The following is a 14,143-nucleotide window of genomic DNA, read 5'->3' as shown; positions in this document are numbered from 1 at the left end:
GATGAAGCTTAGAATTCTTCTTTCCCGGCATACAAGAAAACCAACAGGCTAAGTAAAAGCACATGCTGAAAAGGGCATCATTAAGAACTGAAACCATCACCCTCTAAGAGTTAACTGCAGTACAGATAGGGAGGAGCTGAATTCTGTGAGGGAAATGTTCTGAAGAAGTTGATACTTTGCTCACTGAACTGCAGAACAGTTAATTCTATGTGGGTCCCCTCCACGTCCAAGCACAAAATAAAAAGGTCAGCCACGTATACAAGAGCAATAAAAAAAATTAAATATTTATTTGAATAACAAGTTTTAAGTTCAAGCCGCAGTGCTGGCAATGTAGATTTTAACACAGATCACAAAAACGTGCACAAAATGGACTTGGGCCTAGAAAAAGAATGCAAAGTGTTACACTAAAGAGCTGCTGATTTTAAAGAAAATGTAGATATTCACTATACAAAATATAAAACGTATTAAACACTATGAACCACAGAACAGATTTTTTATCGTTGATATTTAAAAATTGCATGTATCGTTCATCCTATATTGAATGTTTTTTTCCTTTGTGTGCTGTTCAATAGCACAGTTCATCCCTCTGCAGACTGGCAAGTTATGTTTTAAACTGCCAGTAAAGAAAACAATTATTGATAATACAGTAAATATCATCAAGGTCTACGAAGACTGAAAATTATAAATGATTTTTCCTTCAACCAAAGTGCTTTCCATGCAAGTCAACACACGTGTGTTTAGCGGAGTGCACTCTGATGTAAACGTTGTGGGCATAGATGATCCTGGATCATAAAACAAAATTTAGAAACCAAAATTTGAAACATAACCATGCAACCTTCTGTTAGGTATATCACGGACACCAACCGCTTGTAGGTATCCAAAATCGTTAGACTTATAATGATAAATATACATATGTTCGGACACAAACAGCTATTTGACACTACAAATGGTAATGTCCATGCTGAGTGAAAGCACCTTTAAAAGCGCCTACGCGGCAAGAGATAAGTGTCTAAAGATTCAAAATGAATCAACACTATTGGATTACAATATAATTCTTCAACTCAGAAGCTGCCACAAGATCGGGTACATCTTCTTCACTGTAACAGGGAAAAAAAGGCAATGGATTTTATTCATCATACCCACTCACAAACTTGACCTAAGGCCATCGGATGGGCAGACACAATGAGATAAGAGAGATATATATATATCTATATATGTATATATATTTTACAATTATTTCATTGTATGGTAGTAAGGGAATAGGTCTATTTAAAACCAAAAGCTATATTGTTCTCGATTAAGACGTAGCTCCAGGCGTTGGGTTTACATTTTGAGTGGCCATCTGAGGTGCTACTTCAATGATTCGTGGCTTGTCTATAATTCTGGCGGTGCGGTTGCCCTTCTCTACGATCCCAATAATCCAGGCTTGATGACCTTCCCCATATTTTGGAGATTTTATTTCCGCACAAAAGCGTGCTGCTTGTTCACGTGGTAGACAGATTAAAAGGCCGCCTGCAAAAAACAAAGTTAACTTAGTTGTTAATTCTGTCAATGACATTAAAGAATAAAAAAGTCATGCTCCAAGATCAAGCTGATTTAACATCCAATAAAAGTAAAAGCTGACTGGGTAATCAGCAAGTTATGCAGATTCAGCAGACTTAGTAGGGTCCCGTACAATTGGGAATGCTCCTTACAATAAGACTCTTGTCTAGCCAATCACAGTAGCTGCTTTTGAATATTTGGTGTCAAAGGTCCTCTTCACAGGGGCAATATCTGTCCTGATTGTGATTTGTGACTCCATAATCAACACTTGGTACTGATCCAGAATTCCAGCTCCATTTCTCAGGGCTTCTAACTAGGTTGGTTTTCAGGATATCCCCAGTGAACAAGTTAATCTGCATATTTTGAGAACTTTGATCACCAGGCCTATTTGAAAATCACAAGGATCAGAACTAAAACACTGCATTACTGCAAGCTTTTCCTGTTACCTTAATTTTTATTTTTGCCAAAGTAAGAAAATGAGTCTCAGTCTGAAAGCAAACCAGTCTTCCTAGTGGAATGTGAAGTCTCCCATAATTCCAGAATGCTCTGATCACACCAAAGACTTATTCAGAGGCATCACCTTGTTTTTCCTGCTCATCATTCATCTGCCTGTTCGTCCAAGCATTCTTCTTACCTATTTGGCCACCTTAAGATCAGATAAGATCACCTACTGGTTCCATTCCTCTTAAAGCAGCCCTGTACTGTGCTGCTTTCTTGGGTGCATACTTTCCCAAATAAATGCATAAAGCTGCACCTGATCTTCTTTCTTGTAAACAGGAATATCAGTCTTGACCAACGGGTATTTACCCTCTTTTACAGCAAAGTCTGTAGAGCGGTGGTTATTAAACCTGCTCTGGGGGACCCCCAGCCAGTCGAGTTTGCAAGATATCTCTAATGAATATGCATGAGGCAGATTTGCATGTCTGCCACCTGTTATATGCAAATCTGCCTCATGTATATTCATTAGGAATATCAAAAACCAGCCTGGCTGGGAGTCCTCCAGGACAGGTTTAAGAACCACTGCTATAGAAAGCCTAATTTACATATTTTTTCTGTTCCTCCTCCTCCTCTGCGCTGTGCTGGATTTCCTCAGTCTGTATCAAAGCAGTTAGTCATTCCTAGAGTGTGCACAAAGAGAGAGGGAACATGGGGATTCTCCCCGAGACAACCCAAGTCTGTTCTGCTCAATAAAAAAACAGCTTTAATTATAACATTTTGCAACATCTAACGAGGTGAAAAGAAACCTGTGTGCAATAATAATAATAACAGCTTATATACCGCAATACCGTGAAGTTCTATGCGGTTTACAGAAGATTAAGCAAAGGTAACAAATTGATTGACTTTAAGAGGGGAGGAAGAGAGAGAATTAATAGGACAGAAAATTCATTGTTGAGGAGAGAGTGATCAATAGGATAAGTTAATCACTATAGAGGGGAGAGAAAAGAGAGGATCAGTTGTCTAGATGCTTTAGGAACAAGTGTGTTTTTAGACGTTTCCTAAATTCCTCAATTTGAAAGTTACCCAATTTCCAAATTTGACACTACTGCAATAAAATTTCTAATCCTCCCTGAACCTAAGGTCCAGTGGAAGTAAAAAAAAAAAAGACATCTTACCATCAAAAATTACAAAGACTAGGAGACACTTGAAGTTACAGGGAAATACTTTTAAAATCAATAGGAGGAAATATTTTTTCACTTGGAGAATAGTTAAGCTCTGGAACGCATTGCCAGAGGTTGTGGTAAGAGCAGTTAATGTAACTGATTAAAAAAAAAATAAAGGTTTGGACAAGTTCCTGGAGGAAAAGTCCATAGTCTTATTGAGAAAGGCATGGGGGAAGCCACTGCTTGCCCTGGATCGGTAGCATGGAATGTTGCTACTCTTTGGGTTTTGGCCAGGTACTAGTGACCTTGATTGGCCGTGAGAACAGGCTATTGGGCTTGATGGACCATTGGCCTGACCCAGTATGGCTATTCTTTTTTTAATTTTTATTTAATTTTATTTATTTATAAATTTCAACTATCAATTCAAGATTAACTTGTACAGAAACTGATCACAGCAAAAGAAAAACAATACATCTTCCAATTTTATATAAGGACATAAATATTGCTTAATCACTCAAGTCCACAATTAAGATCCATGATGTAGTATAAACGGAATAAGAATAAATTAATAACTTAAGATACGTGGAACACGGTTAACTGATATTCAGGCGTCTAATACTGTCACAACCCCAGTCTTAAGGCTAAGCTTGTGCTAGGTGAATCTCCTCATAATCCAACCCTTACCCTGAAAAGGGCTGATCAGTGTAACAGGTTCTACTCAGACAAACAAGGAGGTTCTGAGTTCAAATTGAACCAGCATGATCCAGAACCCTGGGGAGGGGAGGAATATTGGGACAACAGCCAGGAGCAACAGGAGGTGCCTTGCAAAAAGGGACAGCCTAGGAGGCAGGCTCCTAGCTCAGAGAATTCACAGCTGTTGAGCCTAATTAAGGCTAAACAGAAGACTCAGCAGAAGCAGCAGGTTGCCCTTCCCCCTCACAGGTTAGGGCTTGTCCAGCTCAGGGCTTTAGAAGCTGAGCTGAGAAAGAACAATTCAGTCTACCCTGGGTCAGCCCAGGAAGGAGGCTCGAGGGATTGGGCTCCTGAATCCCCACAGAACCAGGACATTGAAATGCTGGGTGCAACTACTGTCCCTGAGGCAAACCAGCCAGCCAGCCAGGATGCCATAGAGCTGATGGATACCTCCATGGAACCTGAGGAAATACACATGGATGAGAGTTAAGTGGAATTTCCTGACTGTTTTTGCTTTTGAATCTGGTTTTCTTTTGGGGCTGTCTGGAAGCACCAGGCGAGTGCAAGCAGCGTGAGCAGTGCTAGGTTCACGGCTGCAGGTGTGCCTTATTATCTGAGACAGTGGAAAAAGTGGGGTTTTTTTCTTGAACATTTTGAATTTTGCCTTTTTCTCTGTTTGGATGTTTCTTTGTGACTGACCGGGTGAAAGGGGTAGTACTGGGGAGAATCCACACAAGATCCTTGGGTGGGATTGTGGGGCCAATTTTTGGCAAGCTTTAAATAAGTGGATTCTGCTACTCCCCTCCCCCACCAGCTGTTTTTTGTTTTTTTTTTAAAGCACAGTTACTTACCGTAACAGGTGTTATCCAGGGACAGCAGGCAGATATTCTTAACGCATGGGTGACGTCACCGACGGAGTCCCGGTACGGACATTTAACTAGAAAGTTCTAGTTGGCCGCACCGCGCAAGCGCGAGTGCCTTCCCGCCCGACGGAGGAGTGCGTGGTCCCCAGTTAAGATAAGCCAGCTAAGAAGCCAACCCGGGGAGGTGGGTGGGACGTAAGAATATCTGCCTGCTGTCCCTGGATAACACCTGTTACGGTAAGTAACTGTGCTTTATCCCAGGACAAGCAGGCAGCATATTCTTAACGCATGGGTGACCTCCAAGCTAACAGAGAGGGAGGAGGGATGGTTGGCCATTAGGAAAATAAATTTTGTAACACAGATTGGCCGAAGTGTCCATCCCGTCTGGAGAAGGCATCCAGACAGTAGTGGGCAGTGAACGTGTGAACTGAGGACCAAGTGGCAGCCTTGCAGATCTCCTCGATGGGCGTGGAGCGAAGGAAAGCCACAGAAGCAGCCATAGCTCTGACCCTGTGGGCCGTGACAGCACCTTCCAGTGAGAGACCGGCCCGAGCATAACAGAACGCAATGCAGGCAGCAAGCCAGTTGGAAAGCGTCCGTTTAGAGACAGGACGACCTAAACGGTTAGGGTCGAAGGACAAAAAGAGCTGAGGTGACGAGCGGTGTGCCCTGGTATGGTCAAGGTAGTATGCAAGGGCGCGCTTACAGTCTAGCGTGTGTAACGCCTGCTCCCCAGGATGAGAATGGGGCTTAGGGAAAAAGACAGGCAACACAATGGACTGGTTGAGGTGGAAGTCCGAGACCACCTTGGGGAGAAATCTAGGATGGGTACGCAGAACCACCTTGTCATGGTGAAAAACAGTGAAAGGGGGGTCGGCAACCAGTGCATGTAGCTCACTAACCCTCCTGGCAGAGGTGATGGCAATGAGGAAAAGCACCTTCCACGTAAGAAATTTGAGTGAATTTGTGGCAAGAGGCTCAAAAGGAGGTTTCATGAGGGCTGATAAAACCACATTCAGGTCCCAGACGACTGGAGGAGGCTTCAGAGGTGGTTTGACATTGAAGAGACCTCTCATGAACCGGGAAACCAGTGGATGAGCCATGAGAGGTTTTCCGAGGATAGGCTCATGAAACGCAGTGATGGCACTGAGGTGGACTCTGATTGAGGTAGACTTGAGGCCAGCGTCGGACAGAGAGAGAGCAAATAGTCCAGAACAGTTTCCACCGCCAATGAGGTGGGATCGTGGTGATGCAGGAGACACCAAGAGGAGAACCTGGTCCACTGCTGATGGTAACACTGGAGGCAGCCAAAATACGACGGACAGGCTGAGACAGATTGTCTGGAGAGCTCAGCCCGAGAGAAACCAAGCTGTCAGGTGGAGCGAAGACAGATTGGGATGCAGTAGAGACTGATGCTGCTGTGTAAGTAGAGTAGGAAACACAGGAAGAGGAATGGGTTCCCTGGAGCTGAGCTGAAGCAGGAGGGAGAACCAGTGTTGGCGAGGCCACCGAGGAGCGATGAGAATCATGGTGGCTCTGTCCCTGCGGAGTTTGGATAACGTCCGTAACATCAGAGGCAGTGGAGGAAAGGCATAGAGAAACCGATCCATCCAGTCGAGCAGGAATGCATCCGGGGCCAGACGATGAGGAGAGAAGAGTCTGGAACAGAACTGGGGCAGCTGATGGTTGTGAGGAGCTGCAAAGAGGTCCACCTGAGGAGTGCCCCAGCGGGCAAAGATGGAGTGGAGTGTGGGAGGATCCAGAGTCCACTCGTGAGGTTGAAGGATGCGGCTGAGATTGTCGGCCAGGGAGTTCTGTTCTCCCTGGATATAGACAGCCTTGAGGAAGAGACTGTGGGCCGTGGCCCAGGTCCAGATGCGGATGGCCTCCTGACAGAGGAGGGGAGATCCGGTGCCGCCTTGCTTGTTTATGTAGTACATGGCGACTTGGTTGTCTGTGCACATGAGCAGAACCTGAGGGTAGAGAAGGTGCTGGAAGGCCTTGAGAGCATAGAACATGGCTCTGAGTTCCAGGAAATTGATGTGATGTTGACGCTCCTGAGGGGACCAGAGTCCCTGGGTGCGAAGATCTCCCAGGTGAGCTCCCCATGCATAGGGGGAGGCATCCGTGGTTATGATCATGGAGTGAGGGGGTAGATGAAAGAGCAGACCCCTGGAAAGATTTAAGGAGTTCAACCACCATTGAAGAGATTGCTGAAGAGACGATGTCACAGAGATGGGATGAGAAAGAAGATCCGTGTTCTGTGACCATTGGTTGGCAAGAGCCCATTGAGGTGTCCTGAGGTGGAGTCGCGCCAGAGGAAGCACATGGACCGTCGAGGCCATGTGGCCCAGGAGGACCATCATCTGTCAGGCTGGAATGGAGTGATGAAGGAGCACCTGACGACAGAGGTGGAGCAGGGTCCGTTGACGGTCGGAGGGGAGAAACGCCCTCATCAGAGTGGTGTCGAGAACTGCTCCAATGAACTGAAGTCGCTGTGTGGGAAGCAGATGCGACTTGGGGTAGTTGATCTCGAACCCCAGGAGATGAAGGAAAGAGATGGTGTGATGAGTGGCTTGTAGCACAAGTGGAGACGTAGGTGCTTTCACCAACCAATCGTCCAAGTAGGGGAACACCTGGAGGTCGTGAGACCTGAGGAAGGCCGCCACCACAATAAGGCACTTGGTGAACACCCTGGGCGATGAAGCGAGGCCAAAAGGTAGCACTTTGTACTGATAGTGACGGTGCTGTATCTGAAACAGTAGGTAGCGACATGAAGTCGGATTGATTGGGATGTGAGTGTAGGCCTCTTTGAGGTCCAGGGAACATAGCCAGTCGTGCTGAGAGAGAAGAGGGTAAAGCGTGGCAAGGGAGAGCATTCTGAACTTCTCCTTGACCAGACACTTGTTGAGGTCCCTGAGATCGAGGATGGGACGGAGGTCTCCAGTCTTCTTGGGAACCAGGAAGTAGCGGGAGTAGAATCCCTGACCCCTTTGGTCCGGAGGCACCTCTTCGATGGCATTGAGAAGAAGGAGGGATTGGACCTCCCTCAGGAGGAGGGGGGTTTGGGAGGAGTGAGAAGCAGACTCTACGGGAGGATTGTCTGGTGGAAGAGTCTGGAAGGTGAGAGAGTAGCCGTGGCGAATGATGTTGAGAACCCATTGGTCTGATGTGATGACCTCCCAACGGCTGAGGAAGATTTGGAGGCGACCTCCGATAGGCTGAGGAAGAGGCAATGATGGTGGGAGACTGGCTATGCCCTGGAGGAAGAAGTCAAAAGGGCTGAGATGGTTTTGACGGAGGGAGAGGCTTGGCAGGTTGGTGAGACTGTGAGCGAGCCTGAGTTTGATGCTGTTGCCGAGGTCGGCGAGGCTGCTGTTGAGGCGGGTTGAGAGGTCTGGCCGAGAACCTGCGTTGGTAGGAAGACTGCTGTCGGTAGGGGCGAGCCGGCGGAGTCTTCTTTTTAGGCTTCACCAGGGTGTCCCACCTGGTCTTGTGAGCCGAGAGTTTCTGGGTTGTTGAGTCCAGGGACTCTCCGAAGAGTTCATCACCAAGACAAGGTGCATTAGCCAGGCGGTCTTGGTGGTTAATGTCGAGGTCAGAAACTCTCAGCCAGGCCAGACGCCGCATGGCAACAGCCATGGCAGACGCTCGAGAGGTTAGCTCAAATGAGTCATAAATGGAGCGCACCATGAATTTCCGGAGTTGGAGCAGACTGGAAATTTGTTGTTGAAAAAGAGGTACCTTACGTTCAGGGATGTATTTTTGTAAGGCGGAGAGTTGTTGCACCAGATGCTTCATGTAGAAGGAGAAGTGAAAGGTGTAATTATTTGACCTGTTGGCCAGCATTGCATTCTGGAAAAGGCGCTTGCCAAACTTATCCATAGTTTTTCCCTCTCTGCCAGGAGGGGTGGAGGCATAGACACTGGAGCCCTGAGTTTTCTTTAAGGTGGACTCCACCAGGAGAGATTCATGGGGCAATTGAGGCTTGTCAAACCCTGGAATGGGAATGACCCGATACAAGCTATCCAATTTGCGAGGGGCCCCAGGGACAGTGAGGGGGTTCTCCCAGTTCTTATAAAAAGTTTCCCGTAGGATGTCATGTACGGGTAACTTGAGGAATTCCTTGGGAGGTTGCTCAAAGTCTAGGGCATCGAGAAAGGCCTGTGACTTTTTAGAGTCGGACTCTAAGGGAATGGAAAGAGCAGCAGACATCTCCCTGAGGAATTTGGTGAACGAGGACTGTTCAGGTTTTGAAACGGTATCAGTCACTGAAGGTTCCTCGTCCGTGGAGGAAGCGTCTTCCTTGGTACCGTGTGGGGATTCTTCCCATAAGTCTGGGTCCCTGATGTCGGGGTGCGCACGGCGGGACATCGGTGTGGAGGGCTCGGCATGGCGAGTTTTGGAGAGAGACTTGCCAGAGCGGACCAAGGCGGTACCGGGAGAGGAAGACCGGTGCCGTACCTGGTACCGAGAAGGATTGGCGTCAGAGCGGGTCTGTACCCTAGGTTGAGAAAGATGTGGCTCAGCCGAGAGGACCGGCATGAAAGTGTTGAGCGGTACCGAGGGGGTCGACACCGATGGAATGGTGCGAGGCTCGGACCAGTCCTGTACCGGAAGGTGCGGTGCCAGTAACGCCGGCAACAGTTGTTGGAGAATTCTCCCACTTATTAACCAATTTTGATTCTAAGTCTTATTTCTTGTTCCACTTCAGTAAATTGCTTATTTAGTTGTTTTTTAGAATAGGCTGAAAATGATATAATTTGCCCTCTCATCGTTGCCTTAAAAGCATCCCATATTATTTCTAAAGACACTTCCTCTGTAATATTATTTTGAAAATATTCATCAATTTTTGATTGAAATTCTTCACAAAATTTTGGATATGCAAGCAATGCATTATTAAATCTCCAGACAGGCCTAACATTATCTGGATCATTAAAATTTAAATTAATCCACACTCCACCATGATCTGATAAAATTATTGGTTCTATAGAGGCTTGAGTAACATCTTGTATTAGCCCATCAGAAACAAAAATATAATCAATTCTGGAAAAAGATTTATGAACATGTGAATAAAACGAAAAATCTCGATCATTAAAATGAAGAATTCTCCAAATATCCTTTAAATTACAAGAATTTATAAAATTTTCCAACCCTAAAGATTTTAAAATTTTACTAGGTTTTTTATCCAATAAAGGGTCCATAACAGCATTAAAATCTCCTGCCACTATCAAATTATTTTTCCACTATGGCAGGGACAAAGTAACCAAGGAGTCAGAAAAAATGTAGCTAAAGAAAAGAGCTGACTCTGTATATTAACACACCTCAAGAGCAGAAACTGCTATGCAAAAATATTTGCTCAGAGAAATGTAACTCTAAAGAGGGAGAGGAAACCCCCTCTTGGACGAAAGAGTTTTATCTTCCAATCATTGCTTAATAAATGCAAAAGTAATTCCCACTCAAGGGTGCAAATAAGTGAAAAAACTGAACTGAATAAATCTCTTAATATTGCTGTATGCTTTCAAAAACTTTCAAACGACTTCAATTCTTGCATTTAGGTTGACACTGGACACTTTACAGTCATGAGGTTGAAAAGTAAAGATACTTATCAGGGTCCCGACGCGGCCCCGTTTCAGTATCTGCTTCAGGAGACCCCGTCTGATCAAAGCTGAAAAGGGTAACAACCATAAGACAATTCCAAAAAAGTGTCTGAAATACAAGAACAATCTTGTTAAAATGCAATAGATATGGGCTGGAACATTCAAAAGCCACAAACCCATGCATATCTCATGAAAAACTTGTAGCTAGCCAAAAGGACAGGAGCACAATACAGTACGTACCGTTCTTAAGATGAAACCTCTCTGTGCAACACAGAACGCCGGCACCCGCAGCCGTATTTAAACCGGCAAAAAAGGCGGGAAACCGGACGTGCAGAACGTGATGACATCACAAAAATACAAAAAAAGGCAAAAAACTCCAAAAGTAAATCACGAGTGCCAGACATGATCAAAGGAAAGCTGCCCACTCGATCTCATTGTTGAGACCTTGTGGATGGAGAGTATTGAGATCATAGATCCATTTCTGTTCCTTTCTCCACAATGCACGGGCTATGTCCCCTCCCCTGACATTGTTGTAATGATCCAGAACTGTAAATCTCAAATCAGTTATGGCATGGTGTTTAACTTGCCAATGTTGTACAAGGGGGGCTTCTTGCACTGCGGTGCGTATACGGCTCATATGTTCACCAATCCGGTGTTTCAAGCTGCGTGTAGTATTCCCCACATACACAAGTTGACACGGGCAACATATAGCGTAAATCACATGATGAGAATTACAGTTGGTGGCATGCTGAGTATACTTGCATCGGGAAGGTAATGACATTTGTTGAATGGTAACACTGAACTGACAATATGTGCAATGGCCACATGGTGAATGCTGACCCCTAATGTAATCAGAAGTCGCTGTACTCAAAAATTGTGAATGAGTAAGTTGTTGTTTCAAATTGGGAGGTTTAGAAAAAGCAAATCTAGGGATTTCATGAAAAGCTGCATGATACTGTAAAATAGGCCAATGATGTTTGATGATTTTCTTTATTTGGAATGCATAAGTAGAATAAGGCAACACACATACCAACGGACTAGCATCAGATTTTTGTTGTGGCTGCAACAATAAAGATCTGTTGGCGTATAACCCACGTTTATAGGCTTTCTTGAGCACAGACGAAGGATAGCCTTTCACCAGAAATCTATGTTTTAATTCATCTGCCTTGTGCACATATTCCTCCACCGTGGAACACAATCTACGGAGACGTAAAAATTGTCCCGTGGGTATGTTGTTTCTTAAGTGTTTGGGATGAAAGCTGTCATATTGCAACAAATTATTTCTGTCTGTGGGTTTACGAAAGATTGAGGTATTAAACTGCCCATTGGTAAGTGTGATGAATAAGTGTTGTTTTTTTGTATTTTTGTGATGTCATCACGTTCTGCACGTCCGGTTTCCCGCCTTTTTTGCCGGTTTAAATACGGCTGCGGGTGCCGGCGTTCTGTGTTGCACAGAGAGGTTTCATCTTAAGAACGGTACGTACTGTATTGTGCTCCTGTCCTTTTGGCTAGCTACAAGTTTTTCATGAGATATGCATGGGTTTGTGGCTTTTGAATGTTCCAGCCCATATCTATTGCATTTTAACAAGATTGTTCTTGTATTTCAGACACTTTTTTGGAATTGTCTTATGGTTGTTACCCTTTTCAGCTTTGATCAGACGGGGTCTCCTGAAGCAGATACTGAAACGGGGCCGCGTCGGGACCCTGATAAAGCAATGTTACTTACCGTAACAGTTGTTATCCAGGGACAGCAGGCAGCTATTCTCACTAGTGGGTGATGTCATCAGACAGAGCCCCGGTACGGACGTCTCACAAGCACGTGTTGCTTGTAGAAACTTAAAGTTTCTAGATGCCCGCACCGCGCATGCGCCGGTGCCTTCCTACCCGGAGATCCGGGCGTGTCTCCTCAGTTCAGGTAGCTAGCCTGAGAAGCCAACCCAGGGGAGGTGGGTGGGACGTGAGAATAGCTGCCTGCTGTCCCTGGATAACAACTGTTACGGTAAGTAACATTGCTTTATCCCAGGACAAGCAGGCAGGTATTCTCACTAGTGGGTGACCTCCAAGCTAACCTCAGTGGGATGGAGGGGGAGTTGGCGACTTAAGAGAATAAATTTTTCAATACTGTTTGGCCAAACTGTCCATCCCGTCTGGAGAGGGTATCCAGACAATAATGTGAGGTGAATGTGTGAACCGAGGACCAGGTGGCAGCCTTGCAAATTTCCTCGATTGGTGTTGATCTGAGGAATGCTACTGAGGCTGCCATTGCTCTGACCTTATGGGCTGTGACCTTACAAGGAAGTGATAATCCAGCCTGGGCATAGCAGGAAGAGATACAAGCCGCCATCCAATTAGAGATGGTGCGCTTTGATACGGGTCTTCCCAACTTGTTAGGGTCGAAGGAGACAAAAAGTTGAGGAGTGGTTCTGTGTGGCTTGGTGCGATCCAGGTAGAAAGCCAAGGCACGTTTGCAGTCTAGAGTGTGAAGGGCCGATTCTCCGTGGTGAGAATGAGGCTTAGGGAAGAATACTGGAAGTACAATGGATTGGTTGAGATGAAATTCGGAGACCACCTTAGGCAGGAATTTCGGGTGAGTGCGGAGGACCACCTTGTCATGGTGGAATACTGTGAATGGTGGGTCCGCCATCAATGCCTGGAGTTCGCTGACTCTGCGAGCGGACGTAAGGGCTACAAGGAAAAGCACTTTCCAGGTGAGATACTTCAGAGGGGCCCTGTTGAGTGGTTCAAACGGGGGCTTCATGAGGTGGGAAAGGACTACATTGAGGTCCCAAACTACTGGGGGTGGTTTGAGAGGAGGGTTAACATGGAAGAGTCCTTTCATAAATCTGGCGACCACCGGATGGGCCGAGAGGGGTTTCCCTTGTAGGGGCTGGTGGAACGCCGCAATAGCGCTCAGGTGGACTCGTATGGATGTGGACTTGAGCCCAGATTGAGATAGGTGTAGGAGATAGTCCAGCACGGAGGATAAGGAAGCTCGCTGAGGTTCCGTTGACTTAGAAACACACCATGAGGAGAATCTGGTCCATTTTTGGGAGTAGCATTGTCGAGTGGCGGGCTTCCTGGAAGCTTCCAAGACCTCCCTCACTTCTTGTGAGAATTGGTGAGGGGTTACGTTGAGAGGAACCAAGCTGTCAGGTGGAGAGCCTGCAGGTTGGGATGAAGTAGTGATCCTTGATGTTGAGTAAGCAGTGAAGGAAACACTGGAAGTGGTACTGGTTCCCTGCTGCTGAGTTGAAGTAGGAGGGAGAACCAAGGTTGTCTGGGCCACCGAGGAGCTATTAGAATCATGGTGGCCCGTTCGAGTTTCAGCTTGACCAGAGTCTTCTGGATCAGCGGGAATGGTGGGAACGCATATAGAAATAGTTTCCCCCAGTTCAGTAGAAAAGCATCTGCCTCGAGGCGATGAGGAGTGTAGATCCTGGAGCAAAACTGAGGCAGTTTGGCGTTGTGGGGAGCCGCAAAGAGGTCTATCTGGGGCGTCCCCCATTGCGTGAAAATTTGGTGAAGGGGGCTGGAATGGAGAGTCCATTCGTGCGGTTGTAGCAGACGGCTTAGTTTGTCTGCTAAGACGTTGTTCTCCCCCTGGATGTATACTGCTCTGAGTAGGGTGTTGTGGCGCACCGCCCAGTCCCAGACTCGTAGAGCTTCCTGGCAAAGGAGGGCCGAGCCCGTGCCTCCTTGCTTGTTGATATAATACATGGCGGCCTGATTGTCTGTGCGAATGAGGATTACCATGTCGTGGAGTAGGTGTTGGAAAGCTTGGAGCGCATTGAAGATGGCTCTGAGTTCCAGTAGATTGATTTGGTGTAGTCTTTCCGCACTGGTC

At 46.1% G+C, this 14,143-nt stretch overlaps 1 protein-coding gene across 2 annotated transcripts in view; it reads right to left on the bottom strand.

Annotated features, from left to right (window-relative positions):
* Window positions 1-257: 257 nt before the first annotated feature.
* SEPHS1 (selenophosphate synthetase 1) overlaps window positions 258-14,143 on the bottom strand; it is a 71,540-nt gene continuing 57,654 nt past the window's right edge. For both annotated transcript variants that reach the window (XM_033958624.1, XM_033958623.1), the window contains exon 9: window positions 258-1,512. In XM_033958624.1, the coding sequence (XP_033814515.1) occupies window positions 1,298-1,512 (215 nt within the window). In that variant the 3' untranslated portion in view covers window positions 258-1,297. The remainder of the gene's footprint in view (window positions 1,513-14,143) is intronic.

The sequence above is a fragment of the Geotrypetes seraphini genome, chromosome 9, assembly GCF_902459505.1.
Source record: "Geotrypetes seraphini chromosome 9, aGeoSer1.1, whole genome shotgun sequence".
Classification (NCBI taxonomy): Eukaryota; Metazoa; Chordata; class Amphibia; order Gymnophiona; family Dermophiidae; genus Geotrypetes; species Geotrypetes seraphini.
This window is presented reverse-complemented; position numbering and strand designations above follow the sequence as displayed.